The 22884-nt window shown below is 38.2% G+C and overlaps 1 protein-coding gene across 1 annotated transcript; it reads right to left on the bottom strand.

Moving 5' to 3' along the window:
- Positions 1 to 1405: 1405 nt before the first annotated feature.
- On the bottom strand, positions 1406 to 21908 carry SELENOT (selenoprotein T). The gene is made up of 6 exons (XM_016216707.2): positions 21726 to 21908; positions 8016 to 8126; positions 7142 to 7268; positions 4285 to 4372; positions 2650 to 2803; positions 1406 to 2165 (listed from the first exon to the last, which is right to left on the bottom strand). The coding sequence occupies exons 1-5, from the start codon at positions 21860 to 21862 to the stop codon at positions 2679 to 2681; spliced, it is 588 nt and encodes a 195-aa protein (XP_016072193.1). The 5' UTR covers positions 21863 to 21908; the 3' UTR covers positions 1406 to 2165; positions 2650 to 2678.
- Between the last annotated feature and the right edge of the window lie 976 nt (positions 21909 to 22884).

Below are 22884 nucleotides of genomic sequence, written 5' to 3'. Positions count from 1 at the left end.
TTGTCTTGCACATCTTGATACTGAGGTATAAAGCCATGTTTCCCCAACATTTTTTTATTAATCTAACAATTTCTTCCACAATAGTAACTGCGATAAAAACCCTAATAACATTAGAGACCCTGCTGTCATGTTCTATGGTCTCCTAATTAATATAGTACATAGATATTTATAAACTACAGAGACACATAAATTTGCAAGCAACTAACAAATTCTAAAATGTTAGGAATAAAACTATATTCCAAATAGCTTCATTTAAACTTTCCCTTTTCCCTTAAATTTTTTTTTTTTTATATTCATGCTTCCCATTAATTTTTCACTAAACTCCATTAAATATGGCCAAAGATTTAAATATGGCCAAAGATAAAACAATAATATTGAGATGGGTATCAACAAAATAGCTGAGTTTTATCAGAGTCTAAGCTACCTAAAGCTATTCTCGAAAAGACAATTTAATCTACCCAAGGCAAACATGGAAAAAGTTAGACTCTTCAGTTCTTCACAGCTGACCTGTCCAATACAGTACATGGGAACATTTCCAAGGCTCAAGGTTGAAAAATCTAAATACCAAAGATTAACTGTCACTAGTGGAATGTCCATCAGCTGAAGAAAAACCCCGGGCACACTCAGCAGTGTGTTCAACTTGCAGAAGATAGAAGTCTGAGTTGGTACAGATCAAGTTAACAAGGTTTTAGCCCTAGTCAAAGATAACAAAATGTTACTACACCTGAATAATAACCTGTATGTAACTTCTCAGCTTAAATTATATTGGCCACTATATGAACTTAGGTTAACAGTTCTGTAGTCTTAATGCAAAGGATAAGCCATTTTAATCAATTTTCTGCAGTCTAACTCCCTGTTAGCCAGAGATTACAGCATGTTCCACCTTGAGGCTGTACAATCACGATCATTACCATACATGCATTTAACAAATATTCAGTGACAAACAAAGTATATGGTTGTGCTAAGTGTTTGGTGGACCCAATGTTGAATTATCTCCAAACTTTTCCATAAACCCCTTTACTTCCACTAACACTTTTATTCCTTTACGGAAGCTAAAATAACTGTTGCTATGACTTTTCCACATTATGGTCCTACTTCTGCTAAATTATTCCTATAATCTTTTTAGAACTATGAAATTATATTAAATTCACTGAATAAAAAATTTTTCAATTTTGTCCCTCAACTATAATAAAATTCTGATATGTGAGGCAAGTTAAATTAGACAAGTGATCTCCAAGTTCAACTAAACTTTCTTTAGTGAGGTGAGTTTCAATTATCCTAAAAATGGTAAATGATCTATTATTTGTTGTGAATAGAAAGTGTGTACCTAATGAAATTATTTGTAAGTCAAAAACAAAAATTTAAGCAGACGACGGTTAAATATGTTAACAGGTACGCTGGGCAATAAATTCAAAGTTTTTATTTTACTTATATCTGCTTATTTTTTATTGAGTTAAGTATAAAGGCCCAGTTAATCAATTCATTAGATTGGTCAAGGCAAGACACTTGAACTATAACAGGATTTAAAAAGCCGTTGGTCTTTTAGTAGTTTCTCTGACAATCACACTCGCGCGCAACGCACGCGAGCGTGCATACACACATACACACAAATAGGTAGAGTACTCTGCATATAGGATCTCCCCCCCATAATCTTGTATAATGCACTGTTCACAATCTGCAGTATTTTGAAACCTATGTAAGTTGGACATGACCAAATTAGAGATGTCTGATAAACTCTTACAAAGTGAGAACTTCAGCTGTATTCCCAAAAGGATCAATTCTAAACTATAAAAAAGGAAAATTCATATAAAAATCACAACAGATTTAACAGACATCCTTGAAAAAAAAATCAAATTCTAACTCATTTTGCAATTTTTTCAAATGTGACTAAGGAAAAAAGGTACAAGTAGCAATGTTTACATTTTTAAAAAACTATTAACTGAATGGGTTGGGGGGAGAAAAAATAACTATACAGTATTATTGCACTCCACGAATGTGCAGATTTCCAAAATGTGCCAGCACTGAAAAACTGTCTTGCATTGAGGTTTTCCAAGAGGTACAACGAGCCTGCCAAAAAAGCATCTGGTCTGTACCAACAGCTTGCTGTCTTCAGTACAGGCCTTCATAATGTCAGTCACGCTGCTCTTGCAAAAATCCCTTAATGTCTGAAAGACATACAAAAAAAAGAATATTTTACTTCAAACTTCACTCTTATAAAATCAACTCCTTGATCAGAAAAGAACTGAGAACATCTCTGCTAAGCAAAAGTTAACAGTTACCTCTCCACATTCACACATATTTGCTTATAAATTCTCTATTTTGAGCATGCTAAAAGAATTTGCACAGTCTTAGGAACTAGTTATTTGAAGGTAGGGAGAGAATATGCATATAAACATCCTAGTATAATACATCAATTCTGGCCATTAGAAGTTCACAGTAAACAATGATGTTATAAGCCCAATTATTAAGCTTTGAAGATAACTTAATACAACCTTATATCTTCTAAATTTTAATGAAGAAAACATCCATCTGTTAAATCCCAAGTTGGAAACTCAAGCGATAATCTACGTAGTATCTAATATCTTTTCAGATTCATGATGAGAATTAACTGATATCTATACATAGTTCTTATATTTTTAAACTACTTACAAAAGAGTTTTCAGTGCTGATAGGTGGGGCTATGATCGATGATGTGGGATTGAATCCATATGCACATTGAGCTTCATTTCATTGTCAAGAATTTGAACAAGCTGTTGCATCGATGGAAGGTGACCAGATTCCAGCTTAGACCACACAGGTACATCTATAAAAATAAATGGTACCAGCCCCCCAAATTAAAGATGATTCTGTAATAAACACTCATTCCACAAATATTTCTTGTCTAGGTACACAGCTGGGAATACAAAAATGAGCAAAAGAATTAAGCTTCTTGCTTTTATTGAGTTTACATTCTAGTAAGAGAATACAAAAAAACTATACAAATAGCTACAAGATCACAAATGTGCACTAAGAATTAAAATGAGAAGATGCTATGAGAGGGAGATTCGAGAGGCTGGAAAGGAGCCGTTGCATGTACTGTTATTAAAAGTGAGAGATTATAATTAAAAGTGAGAGCTAAAATATAGAAGAATGGTACAAGGGAGGCTAGAGAGGAAGGCAGGAACTAGCCTGAATTTGTTGATCAGAGATTGCAAAGGGACAGATAGTAAGCATTTTCAGCTCAAAAGGGTATACAATCTGTCACAGCTACTTAACTCTCATGGTAGCCTGAAAGCAGAAACAGGCAATACATAAACGAATGGGAATGGCTGTGTTCCAATAAAACTGTATTTACAAAACAGGCAGCATGGAATATGGTCCACAAAGTCATGGTTTGCTGATCCCTAGGCTACATCATGCAGGGCCTTTTGGATATGTTAAATGTTGTCTTTATCTTGAGATCAAAGTAAAGACATTTAATGAATCTGAGCAGTGAAGCAAGAAGATGAAATGTGCATTTTTAAAAAATCACTGTCTGGATCAGGTGTCAGCAAATTTTTCTATAAGAAGCCAAACAGTAAACATTTCAGGCTTTATGGATCAAGAGGCAAAATCAAGGATATTATATAGGTACTTATACAACTAAGCGATAAATTTAAATTTCTAAAAGTTTTTCATTGTTGTGTATCACAAAATATTCCTGTGATATTTTTTAACAATTAAAAACTATAAAAACTATTGTTACCTTGAGATATAGGCCATATTTGATAACCTTTGGTTTAGAGAATATATTAGAGGGGAACAAGATATTTGTGGCTTAGACTAGAGTGGTGCCAATGAAGATAAAAAGATGGGGGACCTAAGGATGAGGCTGTTTTGAGAAATGTAAAAGGTGGAACTGAGAAGACTTGGTAACCCATTAGGTATAGAGAGAAAGGGGAAAAGTGATGTTATCTTAGGTTTCTGACATGGGCAACTGGATAGAATGATAATGGTGCCATTAAATAAATGAGAAATGCCAGGGAAGGAACAAACTGGAATATACAAGAATTACAGGAAGCAGAGGTAATCAACGGTTTGGAAGTAGGAGTTTAAGATTCTGGGTGTAGCACATAGAAGAGAGATCTAGAGCTCTGCAGAGCTATACATTCAGGGGTCATCATACAGATGTTATTTTAAAGCCATGAAAGTAGATGAGAACCATATAAAGAGATAATTTAGCACATTATCAAAAAACAGAAAAGCCCAATGCTCATTATAAATCACCTAAAATGTATCACAGAATGCAAACTATTCAGAACTCACCATTCAAAGTTATCTCAAATGCACCCGTTGACATACACTGGTTCTCAATCATGTTGCTCAAGAAGAAAACCATCATACATGCATAGACCTAAAAGACAATATAATTCAGTACAGTAGGCAAAGTCATTTTGAAATCAGAACATGACAATTTAAGACACAGTAACCTTTAAGTAGTCTCATTTTTATTTGGTAATTGCTCTTTTTAACTCTACTTTAAAAGTTTCTATACAAACTATTACTGCTATTCCTTATGTTCAACATATACAAGAAAAGAAAAATGCAGAATTCACAGCTCTATACATGCTGAAGAACTTATATATATGATAGTCATAACATAGAGACAGAATTTCTAGAGATCTCTCAATAGCCTTAGTAAGTTTAATGAAAGAATACCAGCGTAAGGAGGATTCATTTTACCATTTTTATAATACAATGAATGAATTCACAAGAGACTACTGATGCAACAATCAGCAACTCTATGTTTTCACTACAACTTGTCTATGTTCCAAACAAATAATTTTAAGTCAAATTGTGAAATATGTATTTGATCTTCCTTCCAGTTTCTGGCACTGAGCATCTAAAACCCTTGGAATTTCCTAAGTGTTGAGAACTGGAAAGGTGTCTTTTGTTATGTTAATAAGTGATTTTGAGGAGCACCTAAGGATGGGGTGGACTGCCTGGAAAGAGGAAAGCCAACCATGCTTCAAGTGTTGGACATAGCCGTTCTAAGGAAGGAAAGAGGGGCTGTTAATCTTTACTGGTTGCCAACTGCCAGTGATTTAATCAGTCATGCTTGTGCTTCATTAAGTTGCCCCAAAAACCCAAAAGGACTGGGATTGAAGAGCTTCCAGGTTGGTGAACCTTTACGTAAAGAGGCAAAGAGACGCTTGGCCGGGTGTGGCTCAGCGGTTGAGCATCGACCTAGGATATAGATCAGGGTTCGATTCCCGGTCAGGGCACATGCCCAGTTGCAGGCTTGATCAATGACTCTCTCATCATTAATGTTTCTCTCTCTCTCTCCCTCTCCTTTCCTCTCTCTGGAATCAATAAAGATATATTTAAAAAAAAAAAAAAAAAAAAAAGCAAGGAGAATGGTTCACCTGGAGAGGGCATGGAAGCTCCTTCCCACATACCTTGCCCCATGCATCTCTTCCATCTGGCTGTTTCTGAGTTATATCCTTTTGCAATAAGCTAGTAATCTAGTAAGTAAAATGTCTCACTTAAGCTCTGTGAGCCACTCTAGCAAATTAAACAAACCCATGGAGGAGGCTGTGGGAACCTCCACTCTGTAGCAAGTTGATCAGAAGCACAGGTTTGCAACTAATATTTGAATACCGGGGGGGGGGGGGGGGGGGGTCTTAGAGTACTGAATTCTTAACCTGTGAAATTTACTGCCACCTCCAGGTAGATAAGTGTAAGAATTGAGTTGAATTCTCAGACACCCTGCTGATGTCCAATAACTGTTGGTATGGTGGGAGGCCCCCCCCCCCCCCCCCCGTTTAAATTGGGTCCATTAACCCAAAAGACAAACTAAGAAAAAAAGGTTAAGAAGCACTGGCATATTAAATTACATTCACCCACCTTTGAATGCAAATCTGTATCCTCCCAAAAGAGACTAAAAGCTCCCTCATGGACAGAGGGGTTTTAATTTAACAAAATCACTGACTAAAAGTCGGATGTAGTGAGGATGCCAATTCACAGAAAGGTGTTTCAGAAAAACAAGTCAAAAAGCCCACAGCAGATGAGAAAGTTTTCCCTGCCCACATTCCCCTTAAGCTAGGTGGCTTTGATTTCATAGACATTACCCTAGCATTTGGAAATACAAGTCTACTCTCAGGGGAACAGTACACAAGAAAGTGTCACACAAGCTACAGCTTTCAAGCACATTCATCTTCCACAGTAGATCAACAATTTTATACGTCTATAAAAGTAAAATGTACTGAAAATATTTTGAAATCAGAATTAATAAGTATAACAAAATATTATCATTAAGTACTTAACTTCCAATTCTCAATCCTATGAGAATCAATGTTTTGTTAATAACAGGGCAGAGACATGCTTAGAGGCAGCACCTGACGTTCCCTAAGAAAAAGTAGTACAGCTATGTAGGAGTCAGCTAAAGATAGTCTCAGCCTAGAAGTAAAGGCCAAGACCATGTAAGATTCCAAAAGATAATGCTTCCTAGAAACTTGTGCAATCTCAAGAGAAATAACAATTAGTCCCATTTCTTACAGCAGAAAGGTATACCCTTCAGAAAAGATGAGTTTAAATAAAACGGATGAAAAGATATCTAAAAAGAATGTATGCTGCAGCAGGACCCTACAAAGATAAAAAGAAATAGTACAAAAGTTTTATGCATATATTGTTTCAGGTAATTTGCTAAACAGATTCCCCATGAACAGAAGAATCAAAGGACAAATAATAACAGAGTGAGTGTGTATGTGTTTTGATAAGAACAATTCAGTAAAATACCGTTTTTAATGTGAATAAAACCATTAATACCGGTATCAGTTAGTATAAAAGGCCTACATTAAGTATATATTATGTTTTGCTGGACATGACTAGGCCTTATTTTATAATCAAAATCAGGTTTTAAATTATTTTGTGCTCAGGTTCTACTACAGTAACACCTCCCTATCCTTCAAGTAATAAAAACATAAGACCTAATCATTCTTACATAAATATGAAAACTAAGGCCAAGGGAAGTTAAGTGCCTTGCCCAGAAATAAAAAATGGTTTAAGTTGCAAAAATATATGTAAAAAGGTTAATCAGCAACAGGTACTTAAGAAAGTTCATTAAAGTATACTCATTGACAACCTAAAAACTTACAGCTGCCAAAGCTATTAAGTTACATACCTTATTTTCTTGGCCCCACTGCCAGATGCTAGGAGCTTGCATGCCAAAGAAAGCAAAAGGATCCTTGCCAACAATTATTAAGCCTATTAAAACTAGTTTGAAGACTGACAGGAAAGAAGCTATGTGTCTATGAAGAGAAAAGAAAAATTCATCAGAAGCTGCAATTTCTCATTTACTTCAAAATTTCGTAACTCAAACATATGTACACAGACATTTTCTAGACACCAAATCTAAAAGTTATAATTCAGTATCGGCATAGGATCCAGGAGATCACGGTTTGATTCCCAGTAAGGGCACATGCCCAGGACGTGGGCCTGATGATCCCCAGTCAAGGGGCGTGCAGGAGGCAGCTGATCAATGATGAAACTCTCATCACTGATGTTTCAACTCACTCTCTACCTCTCCCTTCCTCTCCCTGAAATCAATAAAAATATATATTTAAAAAAATAAAATTTTTTTAAAAAGATAGTAACTAGTTTATTTTACAGTTTTAAAATAAAAATATTTAATATATTTTAAATCAATCAAAAAATAATTTATAAGATTACATATATAGCAGTAGCCTTTAAAAAATATTATTTTAACAGTACAGAATTTTATGCCACTGACTGACTATAAAAATTTGGGAGTTCGTGGTCTACCTCCACAATAACAATTACAGAAAAAAAAACACATCTTCTGAAGAACTGTCACCTAGAAAACAATTCCCCTTTTCACAGAAAAATTCTTCTATATTTGCTATTTATGAAAGTGTTCTATGTATATTATTACAACTAGTTAAGAGATTATAATAACCAAGAAAGTTAATTGAACCAATTCACAAAAGTTTACAAACTCAAATTATTGTCCTTCTAAGTTACTAAAATTTACTTACCTATATATTGGTTGAGGGAGGTAATTCTCTCCTTCAATGCGGATGTCTGGGTACCGCTGGCTGATAACCCGCATGTACTCCTCAAACACCCGCCTATAACCTCAGGAAACACTGCGGAGAAATAAAAGTGCTTCCTGTTAACTGGTTTAGAATATGCCTAGACTGCTTTTGTGTTAGACAAAGCCTAAAACTGCCAAGATTAAAAGTGTTTCTCAAGAACAGTCACAAATTAATAACTGATGCTGGATGGTGGGTATAGGGAGGTTTTCCCCCACAAATTTCACATATTTAAGTTACCTCACCCTCAAGCAAACCCTTCCATTAGAATATCATACTCTATAGATTTGGGTTACTCTTGGACAACAGCGAATACCTACTCACATATGTCAGTGTATTTTGAGCTCTCAAATCAATGATTACATAAACACTGAAATAAAAACAACTCTTATTCATCTGAAATAGAGACATTCAAAAGTGGGGCACAAGAAGCTTTAAAAAAACACCCACGGCATAAGACATAAAACTCTGGTTCTTATTTCCACTCTGCCCCTAACTGGGCAAACATACCTGCTTAATCACAATAAGAGGAACATAAATAACTTTTAGATCCCTTGACTCTAAAATTTGATTCCACTTTGCAGAAGAAAACAAAGACTGGGAAGATAATTTTCAGCAATATGATAGTAATCTATACCATTACTCCAGAAATTAAGTCAACAGCACCCAATCGTCTTCATTAAAATCTCTGAACAATTAAATTATGGATATACGTTGCCTCAGCAAGAGAAGGGGAAATACGCCACCAGAGTGCATATATGAGGGGGGAAAAGTATACTGATCAAAGCAATTGAAGACACACATAAAAAGGTATCTCGTGTTCATGGGTCAGAAGAATTATTACTGTTAAAATGTCAAAGCAATCTACAGATTCAATGCAATCCCTACCAAAATTCCAATGCATTTTTCACAGAAATAGTACAATCCTAAAATTTTTATGAAACCACAAAAGACCCCAAATAGCCCAATCTTCAAAAAGAAAAACAGCCCGGCCGGGCATGGCTCAGAGGTCGAACGTTGACCTAGGATCCAGGCCATCGGGGTTCGACTCCCAGTCAGGGCACATGCCCAGTTGCGGGCTTGATCAATGACTCATCATTGATGTTTCTGTCTCTCTCTCTCCCTCTCCTTTCCTCTCTCTGAAATCAATAAAGATATATTTTTTAAAAAAACAAACAAAAAAAAGAAGGAAAAACAAAGCTGGAGGCATCACACTTCCTGATTTCAAACTATTACAAAGCCTTAGTAATCAAAACAGTATGGTATTAGTGTGCCCTCCCGAAGCACCCCCATACCTTTCTCTTCCCCCCCTTCTTCCCTAACAGGTGTGCATCTCCTAAATTCTAAACTCTCCAAAAGACTTGCAACCAAGAGAGCAATGGGCAGCTGCAGCTCCTCGGCAGCTCCTCCCAGGCTAACCCCCTGAACCTGTCTCCAAGGCCCCCTTTTCTCTGACTTTCCAGTGAGCTGACAGCAGTCCTGCCTTGGCTCACTTGTATCACTGAGACACTTATTTCTCAGTGAGCCAAAGCAGCCCCGCATTTCTTCCCACCCCTTTTTAAAATCTTTATTGTTGAAAGTATTACAAATGTCCCTTTTTTTCCCCATTGAACTCTTCCACCCTGCTCCCACCCTCCACCCAAGGCCTTTACCACTGTAACATTTCTAGAGACAAACCAGCCCTGCCTTGGCTCTCTCCTGTTAATTCTTCTGTCCTAAGCCCGCCCTTGTTTTAATAAATGTATTCCCAAAGTAAACAAACAAACAAAAACAAGTATGGTATTTGCATAAAACATACACACAGATCAATGAGAACAGAGAGCTCAAAAATAAACCCACGCATATATGGTCAACTACTTTAAAATAAAGAAGCCAAGAACATACAATGGGGAAAGGACAGTCTCTTTAATAATGGTGGTGGGAAAACTGGAGAGCCACATACAAAGAATGAAATTGGACCACTATCTTACATCATACACAAAAATCAACTCAAAATGGATTAAGGACCTGAAACCATAAAATTACAGAAAACATAGGAAGTAAGCTCCTTGACCACAGTCCTGGCAATCATTTTTTGGATTTGACATCAAAAGCAAAGGCATCAAAAGCAAAAATAAACAAGTGGGACTACATCAAACTAAAAAGCAAAAGAAACCATCAACAAAATAATACAGCAAACTACAGATAGGAGAAAGTATTTTCAAATTATCTAATAAGGAGTTACTAGCCAAAATATATAAGGATCATATAACTCAATAACCAAAAAATTAATAATACATTTAAAAACTGGGAAAAGCCCTGAACAAATGGCCAACATGTACATGAAAACATGAGGGAAATGCAAATCAAAACCACAATGAGACAGCATATCACACCTGCTAGGATGTCTATTGTAAAAAAAGATGAGAGAAGTTCGGTGAGGACAAAAAAGGGAACCCTGTGCACTACTGGTGGAAATGTAAATTGGTGCGGCCACTATGGAAAACAGTACATAAGTTCCTTAAAATATTAAAAACAGAACTACCATTTGATCTAGCTACCACTTCTAGGTATATATCTGAAATAAATGAAATCACTATCTCAAAGAAATATCTGCACCCCCATGTTTGTTGCAGCATTATTTACAATAGCCAAAACACGGAAAAAACCATGTCTCATTTATCAATGAATGAATGAATGAATGAAGAAAACATGGTACATATAATACAATGAAATATTATTCAGCCAAAAAAGGGGGAGATGCTGTCATTAGGAATAACATGGATGGATCTTGACCACATTATGCTAAGAGAAATAAGTCAGAGAAACACAAGTACTGTAAGATCTCACTTATACATGGAATCTAAAAAAGGTGAACTCATAGACACAAAGTAGATTGGTAGTGGCCAGGTCCTGGGGGTGGGAAGAATAGGGAGATGTTGGTCAAAGGATGAAAACTTCCAGTTTTAAAATGAATAAATTCTGGAGATCAAATGTACAGCATGATAACAATACTGTACTGTATACTTGAAAGAGAATAGATATTAAATGTTCTCACCAAAACAGAGGTAATTATGTGAGGTGATGGATGTGTTAACTAACCTTTTGTAGTAATTGTTTCACAACATACCTTGTAAATGCATATATCATCACCTTAAGTATATACAATTTCTATTTGTCAATCATACTTCAATAAAACTGGGAAGGGAGAGGCGGGTGGTGCCACCATATCAACAGAAGAGCTTACAAATTCAGGTAGGATTGTTAAGCACTTAAATACATTAAGTTCTAAGTTAAGGAGCACATAAATATAAAGCAATGGAAGTACCACTTGGTACAGAGAAAGCAAGATCAGCAATTAAGTTATAGTGGAGTAAAACCTCAGGTGCCAGCTTTTTTAATTACACTGTCATCAAGAAAAAACATACCAACCATCAACCACCACCAAGGGAAGGGCATCAAGTTTATATCTGACAGGGTGAGACAGTCCAATTATCAATAGATCTCAATTTTAAGAAACTCACTTTTTTAAAAAAAAAAATGAGAAATTTAGTCTTTCTTAACAATTAATACTTCCTCTGTATTTAGAATAAAAATTTCTAAATTTTAGGTCCAAAAGATTATAGACCTAAAAAGCATGAAATATTTTCACAGGGAAACAAATCTCTATAGCTAAATTCTTAAAAGAACTTAGAAATCTCTAGCTATGTTATCTTTACTAAGCATTCACCTTATCTAATATTTTCTTATTACTGTTGTTAGACTTGTCAAGTATTTGAATTTTGCCACAATTGCTTTTTCTATAAGAAATTTTTAATGATGCTTCTATTATAAAAATAATCGAGATTACCTACATACCTATCTACCGTGAAACCAAGAAATGCCACCTGATTGCAATGCCCAAGTTTGCACTGGTGTTTACAATAGAGTTGATTATCTAACTAACTTTTAATGCAATATATTCAGAACTCAAGATCTAATTAATTGAGGTGAAACTTTTTTATAGATGAACGGAAAAACATGAAGCCCAGAGAGATCAAGTGACTTTTCCATGGTTATATATTCATGTATCATTTATTAATTCACTCAAATATTTATCAAATGCCTACTAGGTACCAAGCATTATATTAGGTGGTGGGTGGGTAGTGGTGAGTGACCTTAGTTAACACAGACTAGAACAGACTTCAGGACATGAGATCCTAAGGCCACTTCCACTAGACCCCAATAGAACAATTAGATAATATAAGAGCTATCCATCCCTGTGTCCAGGAAGTAAGTTCTTTTTGTCCACAATGCCACAATCGAGTTCCCATATAGTTGGCCTCCTGGCGGCAGAGGTCTCCGAGGTTCTTCCATGATGAAGACATAGATTCTCCCTCGAGATCTAAACCTGTGGGTCCCAAGAAGTCCCTCACACGTGCTCTGGGAGTTCCAATCCTTCACCAAGGGAAGCCAAAGGGCCCAGGCTAGAGAGGTGTGTCTATGTGGAGATAACACTATTGGTCAGATTCCTCCCAGTAACCCATTTTTCTGGCTACTGTGCTCGGAAGCCTGACTCTTATCCTTGGTTCTCCCAGCACCATGTCTTCAGTTTAGTCTCAGATCTTTTCACCAAACTCCAAAGAGAATCGGCCCATAACCTTGAAATCCAAAAAAGGCTTTTAAACTGTAACTTTCTTATTTCTGAAAAATGAAGCTGTTTACAAGACCAAAAAACAAAGAAAAACCCCACATTTTTAGACAAGTCTATTTATACTATAGGTCAGTAAACTTCCTTCTCTATATTTGCCTCCAGATTCATAAAGAAAACCAAGGAACTTTTTCCCTATATAATTGTTTTCCTCACAATAATTTTTGTTTTGAAATAGCAATCAATACTGCTGACAGAAAACAAAACATACCTAGTGTTTATCGAGGTGGACAAAATGTTAAATTGAAAGCATACATATGGTAAGGAGCAGTAGTCATTCCACTTCTACCATCAAACCCAGCTCTTTTAAGTTATTCCTTTTTTTCTGGGTCAGTGAATAAAACTATAACTTCTAGCCCTGGCCGGTGTGACTCTGGTTAGAGCGCTGGCCTGCACACTGAAGGGTCTCAGGTTCAATTCACAGTCAAGGGCATGTACCTTGGTTGCGGGTTTTTCCCTGCCCCCAGCTAGGGTGGGTGCAGGAGGCAACCAGTTGGTATATGTCTCTCACATGTATGTTTCTCTCTCCCCACCCCCCACTCTCTCTGAAAAGCAATGGAAAAAATACCCTCAGGTGAGGATTAACAACAACAACAAAAACTATGACTTCTAGTCTACATCCAACAAATAAGTATCTCAACATGCTAAAAATATGCTGCAGTAGCTACCCCTTCCCTCTGCCCCTGGACCAAAGGTCCTTAAGAAGTAAATTTAAACTTTGAAAAGAAATTTTAAATTTAAGTCCTAATCACTTTGCAAATCTCTTTCTAGTAATACAGAAATATCTTACTTACGGAGTCAACTTTTGTAATTGCTCAATTTAAAATATTTTCACACACTACTTTTCTAAAAGAACTTGCATATAAATTACATGATCTTTGTGTAATAAATAGGAAATTACAGAAAAATCCTCCCATGCTCACTATTTCAAATAGATTCTGTGCTTTTTAAAGTCCATCATGTTTTTGGTCTCCTAATTCATGGTGCCAACCAACACACTTTTCCTTTTTCTTTTTTTGCTTAATCCTCACCCGAGGATATTTTTTCCACTGATTTTCAGAGAGTGGAAGGGAAGAGGGTAAGGGGTTCAGGGCGGAGAGAAAGAGAGAGAGAAGAAAGGAGAGAGGAGGAAGAAACTGACTGGTTGCCTCCCACACGAGTCCTTAATCAGGTACATGCCCTTGACTGGGAATCGAACCCACAAGCCTCCGGTGCCTGGGCTGATGCTCTAACCACTGAGCTGCAGGCCAGGATTTTTCCCTTTTCTATACTACATCTGCACCTAACTGTAGTCAAATACCTTACTTATATCAAAGTTGAGCCTGTCACAAATCCCAGCCTCTCACAAGTGCTTAAAAAAGACAGAAAAATCTCAGACATTTACTATTACTATTATGAAATACTTATAATTTCTGTTTTTAGCATTTCTTAAAATTACCTTCCCCTTTTATTTATAATAACCACCCCCTCCAACTGTCTTCTCACCCACACATCGAATTAGCTCCTGCTACATGGTGAGACCCAACCCCTTGCCACAGTTGAGATTTCAGATGAACTGGGATTTTATTTTATTTTATTTAAATATATCTTTATTGATTTGAGAGAGAGGAAAGGAGAGGTAGAGAGAGAGATAGAAACATCAATGATGAGAGAGTACTTGATCGGCTGCCTCCTGCATGCCCCCGAATGCGGATCCAGCCCGCAACCCGGGCATGTGACCTGACCAGGAATCGAACCCCAATCACCTGGATCACGCTCAACCTCTGAGCCACGCCCGGCCGGGCTGAACTGGGATTTTAAAAAGTGATTATCTCCACACAGATGAATGTTTAACACCAGAGCCATTGTGAGTAGGGGGCAGTGATGACCTTTCAAAAGGACTAAGAAGAGGAAATGAGTCAATCTTCAGAGAAAAGAGAAAAATGAAGCACATTTTACTGAGAAAAGTACCTATGTGGCCCTGGCCAGGTAGCTCAGTTGGATAGAGCGTCATCCCGAAATGCCAAGGTTGCTGGTTCAACCCCAGGTGAGGCCACATACAATAATCAACCAATGAATGTTATACGTAAGTGGAACAACAAACCAGTGTTCCTCTTTCTCCCCCTTCCTCTCTCTCTAAAATCAATCAATAATTTATTTTTTTAAAGTACCAATGTGAACCAGAGGAAGCCTGGGTGAAGTCTTCTCAGACTTCCCAGTATTCTGTTTTCAGCCTGTCTTGAGGCCCTGCTGCACCCCTACCTTTGGGTTCTAAAACTATTCTTTGGTAATTTTATTTTATTTACTTATTTATTTTTTTTAATTCTTTTTTTATATCTTTATTGATTTCAGAGAGAGGAAGAGAGAGAGACAGGAACATCAATGATGAGAGAGTCATTGATCGAGCCCATAACCCAGGCATGTGCCCTGACAGGGAATCGAACCCTGATCGCCTGGATCCTAGGTTGATGCTCAACCTCTGAGCCACGCCGGCCGGGCTCTTTGGTAATTTTAAAATGCACTTCTAAATGTGTTGTCCAAACCAGTTCAAATAAGTTTCTGCTACTTGCATTCCAAGAATTTCAACTAATATTTCCCACATGCTATACCAAAAAAAAAAATCAAGAAAACATTTTGTAAATACTGTGGTTTCTAATTGTTTACAACAATGACCAGTCCAGTAGCTCACCAACCACTGAGCACTGCATTTTCAGACGTAATCTCTATTTCTCCTTGTTCTCCTTAGTGGATGTAGTAATAGACATTTGTCTGGTACATCACCTGCTCTAAGTGTTTTCAGCAATGAATTCTGAACAAGGTGCTCTATAAACCACACAAGAAACAAGATATTCAGGGACTGAATAATAAACTAATCTGATAAATGCTTCTTTAAAAAATTACAAACAGCCCAGCCAGCATGGCTCAGAGGCTGAACATTCACCCATGAACAAGGAGCTCGTGGTCAGACCGGGAATGGAACTGCGAGCTCCTCACTCATGCCCCAGTTTCGGGCTCGATTCCCAGTATAGGGCGTGCAAGAGGCAGCCGATCAATGACTCATCACTGATGTCTCTCTCTCCCCCTCTCCCTTCCTCTTTCTGAAATCAATAAAAACATTAGAAAAATTACAAAGAGGAGTGCTCACATACAATAAACATGTATTATTTTCAAACCAGAAAGCTATTTTCATTTTTTCTTAAAATGAAAGTGAGAGTAACATTTTAAAGGTTTATTTCCCTAAGTTCTCATAACAGCATTAGAGACAATACAAATGACAAATTTAAAAAATGAGCACTTGCTAAATGGTAGCATGTACACTATGCTAGGTAGGTGTCTTTAACTGATTATCCGACTCCAGCTTTCCTCATTTCCTGTCTCCTCCCCTCCTCTATGCTGAGTAAGGCTTTATTTGCATACATTCTTCCCTCAGATTATAAAGCTCTTTGTATCTCCAGGTGAGGTTCCCCATGCCCTTCAGATTTCATTTCCTCCTCTGCAAGGGCCTCCCACTCCCCTGAATAGGAAATCTTTCTACCTTTTGGATTTTTAAAGTCCTCAATTACTCTGTTTTAGAACATTCAGAATACAATGTTTTATGTATGTGTGTCTCTCCCAGCAAACAACTGGTTTCCAAATGTTACTGTAAAAGACCAAATTCATAACTTCCTAAAAACTGGACAAAAGAGGCAAACAAGTAGCATGAAAACAGGGCATAAAAATGAGGACTTCATTATCAGCAGCTCCTGCTAAAACCTATCTATGTGGCAAGATTTCTTCCTCACCAATCCCAAGCTGCACTCCAATCAAGGTAAGGTATGTAAAAACAAGACTGCTTTTCTGGAAAGCAGGGAAGGTGACTAGCAGAGAAGCCAGGGGGTTCCAGCAACACTCTTCAGTGACAAAAACAGAAATAATGCACATATGCATCCTTTCATTTTTTTACCTTTAAGCTTCCTAACAGTGCAAAATAGAACAATAGGATACTAGAGGTAAGTGGAGTGCAACTAACATCCTCATTTTACAGATGAACAAGGTAAAAGCTAAAGACATTAAAGTATTTCCCCCAAAGTCATTCAAAATATGAGACAGATCAAATAAAAACCTGGGCCGCCAAACTGCTAGTCCAGTAAATACGCATTTTCCATTAACTCTCCAAATTCAAAATTTATGAGGTTATCTTCGTATTTCTAAATGATATATTCAATTTGAATTCTACCACTTACTGTAATGGCAAACTGCAAAGAAACAATGTTTCAATTTTTTGTAAGAGATTAAAACTTTTAAAATCATTCATATTTTTCCTACATCTAAACAGCTTTGAACTAAAATCTTCATTATTAAGTAAAAACAACTATTATGTACACAGTACTGTTACATACTGCAGTTATTTGTTGCTTAAAATGGTAAAACAAAACAAAATGGTGATTAAATTCCACGCAAACATTACAGAACTTTAAAAATCTAATGCAGTGGTAGTTGTAGTAGCCACCATTTTATTTGTTCTCTATTAACACTCTATCACTCTACTATTTGGATCAACTTATTTATTACTCCTCTATTTCACCGATTCCAAAAAGTACTTTCCCTCTATTTAGCATCTTTTTAAAAAAATCAGGACTGATCTTACAATCATTAGTGTGTCACAGTTTAAATGGCAGTATTTTTTTTTTCTTCTGAGTGGTATATAAAATAATGGTGTATTTTACAATCCATAATATTCTTAGGTTTGGTGAAAAACAGTAACTGTTAAAGTTTTTAGTTTAAAAACTGTGGCTATCTGGAGGAAATGAAAATTACTTTGCATGATTTTCCCCTGGCTACAGTGTTTTTAGTCTTAAAAATGCAGGATTCCTCCCCCTCTCCCTTGCCCCAAATCCATAAAATCTGCCTTACCATTCCAGTGACTGGCACAGCATTGTTCCAGAACTCAGGAGTCATCTCTGATACTTCTCTCCCCCCCAAATATGTAATCCATCACCTAGAACTTAATTTATCTCCTAAAGATCTGTCCCTTTACTCTCTACTTCTACTGCCACCACCTTTCTATTCTAAGCTCCAACATCTCTTGCCTGGGCAATTCCCAACAGTTCCCCTTAAAGCTTTCCCGACATCTATTTTTGTGCCCTCTAATGTCTTTTCCACAGAGATCCTAGTTGATCTTTCCTTAACATGGCCTGCCAGACCATCCAGGGCCCATGTCACTTTCCTTTGGTCAGTAGCCTTGGCCTCCTTAAGAAATTATGTTCTTGGCCCTGGCCAGGTACCTCTCATTTAGTTAGAGAATCGTCGGGATACACCAAGGTTGTGGGTTCGATCTCCAGTCAGGGCACATACAAGCAGCAACCAAGGAATGTATAAATAAGTGGAACAATAAATCAATGTTCCTCTCTCTCTCTCACCCCCTCCCCCACTCTTAAAATCAATAAATGAAAATAAAATTATGTTCTTTCCCACTTACAAGGCCACTGAACATGTTCTTCCCATTACTTGAAAGCTCTAAATAAATTGTATCCTTCAAATATCAGTTCAAAGTCCATTTCTTCATGGAAACTTTCCCCAATTCCTTAACTAGGCCTCTCCCATACCATATAACTTTCCTTCACAGCACTTAACAGAACTGTAATTTATATGTTTTGTCCACAGATTAATGACTGCTTTCCACTTTTGCCTGTTACATCTGTGACAGCACTGAACTGAATTCTCAGCACCAAGCAAAGTGCCTGCACAAAGCCGATGCTCAAATATTTGTTGAATATGCAACTATTAAATCTAAGTAACTAACATGATCTCTACAACTCACAATTTCTCAGATTTCTTCAACACTCAGCATTTTACTATCTTGATCAGTGTCAACATCCAAATTAGTGTCAGGTCTTATTTTTCTCACTTTATTTTATTTATTTTTTACTTGATTTTACAGAGAGGAAAGGAGAGAGTGAAAGAAACATTTATATGAGAGAGAGACATCAATCAGTTGCATCCTGCAGGTGCCCCAATTGGGAATCGAACCTACCACCTTCTGGTGTACTGGACCACACTCCAACTGAGCCATACCTGCCAGGGCCAGTCTCAGGTCTTTATTTTCTGCCTCCATACCATGAAATCAAAGGCTGAGTTTGTATAAATTTAAATAAACTGTTCTTGTAGTAGCAACTTCATTTACTTCTTAAATCTCCACTTATAGGCCCTGGTCCAATAACTCAGTTGGTTAGAGCATCGTCTGGATACGACTGAGGTTGAGGGTTCGATCTCTAGTCAGGACACATAGAAGAAGCAACTAATGAATGCATAAATAAGTGGAAAAACAAATTGATATATCTCGCTCTCCATTACCCTAAAGATCAATAAATTTTTTTAAAAATAAAAATTATACTAAAGAAACTCCACTTATAATTTGGTTGTCCTAAAAATATAGCAGTGGTTTCTTAAATTAACAAAAATTGGAAAGTTCTGCTATATTCTGCTTATGTTTTGAAATTTTAATTATTTTATCTACTATGCTTAGTAAATCAATCATCCTATGTTCAAATAAGTATTAATTGTACAATTTAAACTGCAACAACTAATTAATACAATAGATCTGGTTACATGTTAAGTAACATATAAGGGGAAATTAAAGCATGCATACAAACATCATGCCAAAAGTACCTGTCAGAATCCATTTACACATAAAAATCACAAGAAAGGAAAACGTGAAAAGGAAACTTTAAGTTCAGATTAGAGAATTTCCTTTTTTATGTTCAATGTTTAAACATCCAAATAAGTAGAATAACTTTTTTCCCCAAATATGAAATCAGTGTCATCAAACTTACCCAACTGGATTGCTTAATCAATTGACATAATAAACCAAATGCTCAGGTATGTGAGTAATGCTGTGCCATTTTAGTAGGCTTCATGAGGAACCATATCTGTCTTGTTCACCATAGTATCTTTAGTCCTTGGCACAAGCCAGTATTGAATGAATATTATTGAAAAAAATACATGACCGTAGAATAGGAAAGTTTGTTTTAGGCTATTTTGCATGCTTGATCTTTCTCTCTTCACTTCCATTTGTGTGTTGTGTTGCTCTTTTGTTCTATTAGCAACAACAAATGTGGTACAATTAACAAATGATCTATTGAGCTAAAGTTAGAGTACTCACAAGAAATATAAAATAAAGGGAAAAAGCAACTGAAAATAGGTAAAAATAGTTCTGTCTTCTGCTAACAGAGGTGATTAATGAATGACTGCATTTTACCACACTCAGATTTCAAACAGAATTAAAAGAATTTTCATATTTACCCTCAATTGTCTTAGCCTCCTCTCCTTTCTCAATCTTGCAAATGAATGTCTAAGAGATTCTACCAAAGTCTAAGAGAGTCTACCAGAAATCCAATAATCACCTTCTATATACAGATTAATCTCTGGGGGGGAAAAGTAACAAACAAGCTAAATTTACCTGCATTTGGTAGGGCTATTAATAAAGTTATTTCTCATCTACAGAACAAACAAACAAACAACCTAAAGCACTTTTGCACATAACATGCTCAGGGTGACTGCAAAAGAAAACTTATTAGACTTTTGGGACAAGTTTATTCTTAAAGCAAGAAAAGAAACAAAAACTAAGTATCAAAAGTTCAACTGAAGTACTTCAGTTTTTTTAAAAGTTTAATTTGAAGGACTGAATGCTCTCCCTACATTTGCTTTACACATTTTAAATACTTTGTTATGACTATCCTTAGTGGAGGTACACTTGTTTCTGTGACAATTAGTCTGATACAAGCCACTATAAAAGAGTATTCTGTGAAAAGTGCAAATGAAACTGTGAGATACAAAAGTAAAAAACAGAAAAACTACATCAAAACTGCAGCCTTTTTTAAACTACTTAAATCCAAAAGTATCACATTTAAGCCTTAACAACATTACAATATTTATAGGTTGCTAATATGACTGCCAGTTCCTAATAAAAAATATATATATATGGGGAAAAAAATCAGAATGGTCAAGCCATAACTCCCATTTGCAGTATTATAGGAAATATGATATATGTCGTGCACATAGTAAACAGTACAGGGAGCATTTTTCTTTTTTTGACTTATAACAACAGAAATTTCAAGGCCAAGATCAAGGTGCAGGCAGATTCACTGTCTGACGAGGGCCAGCTTCCTGGTTCATCGAGGGCCGTCGTTTTGCTGTAGACACATTACCGCTCTGCTTCTAATATTAAACTAGGTAACAACAAAATGACTTAAAAGTACAATGTCGAAAACTGCCAGGATTTTTTTTTCTACTTCTCTGAATGCAGAAGGAGAAATGTGAAATGAAAGGTAGAAAGGCAACTCCTGGGAGGCGGGTGTAGGGAAAGAAAGGGAGTAGATCCAGGTTTCCCGGAGAGAACGGCTGTCAGAAGGGCAACGTACTCCTTTTTCAGACACACTGAAAACTGCAAACTGATAATCAGCCTCCCCAGGCCTCTCCACGCCCTCAATCCACAGTCACCCCGCCAGGTAGGTCCTGGGGAAAACGGCGTCCATCACTCGCGGCTCCCCTCCCAGGACCCGAATAAACCTTCCCCCAGCGGGGCAGCGAGGCCGCCGGGCATAACCCTGGGAAAAGGGAGAGGAAAAGTGACCCGGGCCCCCGCGCGGGGCGAGCCTCCGCCAAGGCCGCGCCGACTCACGCCCAGCGCCGCAGGCAGCGGGGCAGCCATAGCGCGACACCGCCAACCGGCCCTCGGTACTGACAAGTGTCCCCACATCCTCGCCTTTCAGTATTTAGCCTTCTCATGCCTTCCCCTTCCGCATTCCCACCATTACAGGAACCAAAAAAGAAATAGGCAGTTATGCTTGGAGGAGAGAAGACAGGCCCGGCCGTTCCGGGACGGGCTACGAGAAGGCAGGCTGCGGGCGGCTGCGGGCGCCGTTCTTCCCGGCCAGCGGAGGTTCAGCCCGCTAGGCCGCGAAGCCGGGGACTCGCGTAGCGAGAGGCGCCGAGCGGAGGCGCTGCGGGGCGACGCACGTACTCACCAAATCTGGAACTTGAGCAGCGGCCCCGCGGCGTACTGCATCTTTAATCTCTTGCTAGGCACGCCGCCCAGGTTGGCCGAGGCATCGCTCCGGACCAGCGCCGACGCCGCCACCAGGAGCAGTAGCGAAAGCCTCATCTTTTCCGAGCCAGCCACTTCAGCCGCGCTCAGAGGCAGACCGCAGCCAGCCGGGGCCGAGGGAGCAGTGAGCCGCTCCCCACGGCGCAGGCGCGGTGCGCCAAGGTCGCGAGGGAGGCAGGAATGCGCCTGCGCAGCCCGGGGCCTGCGCATGCGCGGGGGGGGGGAAATGACTGGTTTCACCGTCCTGACCCACCATCTTGGTTGTGTGCAAAGACCCGGTGGGAAGAGGGAGGCGGGAGGGGAAGGAGCGCTGGCGGGCTGGCACGGTGGCCTGTTAGCTGCAGCTCCGGTCCACCTGGGCTCTACATGCGATTTCACACGGAACAGCCGCGATTCAGGGGTGGGAGAGAAGAGAAGGCCAGGCCCTCGTAACCGGGGTGCTGACTGTTCCGGGGCGCCTTGCTGCGGACTTGCACTGGATCTCACAATATTGCTCTCTCGTAAAATATATATATATATATTTTTAAAACTTTAGAAAATTACAATCGTACACAAGAACAGAATAATTACCCATGAGTGACTTTAACAATTACTGGTATTTTGACTCTCTTGATTGTCTGTAGCGCTAACTTCTTCTAGGGAGCAAATATCAGACATCACACCATTTCATCCACAGATATTTAAGTATGTACCTCTAAAAAAACTCCTTTAAGAAAAAAATCTGACCCCAATACCGTTATTCCACTTAAGAAAAAAGATACTGTTTAGTAGCCAGTCAGTGTTCAAATGTCTCCTGCCTTAGGAAATATTTTTCTATTGTTCATTTATTCAAATCTGGGCCAAAATAAAATTAATCTAGTGCCATTACTTGATAGGTCTTTTGGTCCTGCCAAAACCTTCGAGTCCAAGAATACACCGGGGATTGGAAAAGAGCCCGTCTTCCCCGGAGCCGCACCTGGCAGGGCCCGAAGGCGGCTCGCGCGGCTGCTGCGCCTGCGCCCCCGGGCCTCCGCCCCCCCCCCCTCCCGGGGGGTGCGAGCGCGGGGTAGCGGTGGGGAAAGTGGTCCTACCTGGAGGGT

Source organism: Miniopterus natalensis, chromosome 6, assembly GCF_054644295.1.
Source record: "Miniopterus natalensis isolate mMinNat1 chromosome 6, mMinNat1.hap1, whole genome shotgun sequence".
NCBI classification, from domain to species: Eukaryota; Metazoa; Chordata; class Mammalia; order Chiroptera; family Miniopteridae; genus Miniopterus; species Miniopterus natalensis.
This window is presented reverse-complemented; position numbering and strand designations above follow the sequence as displayed.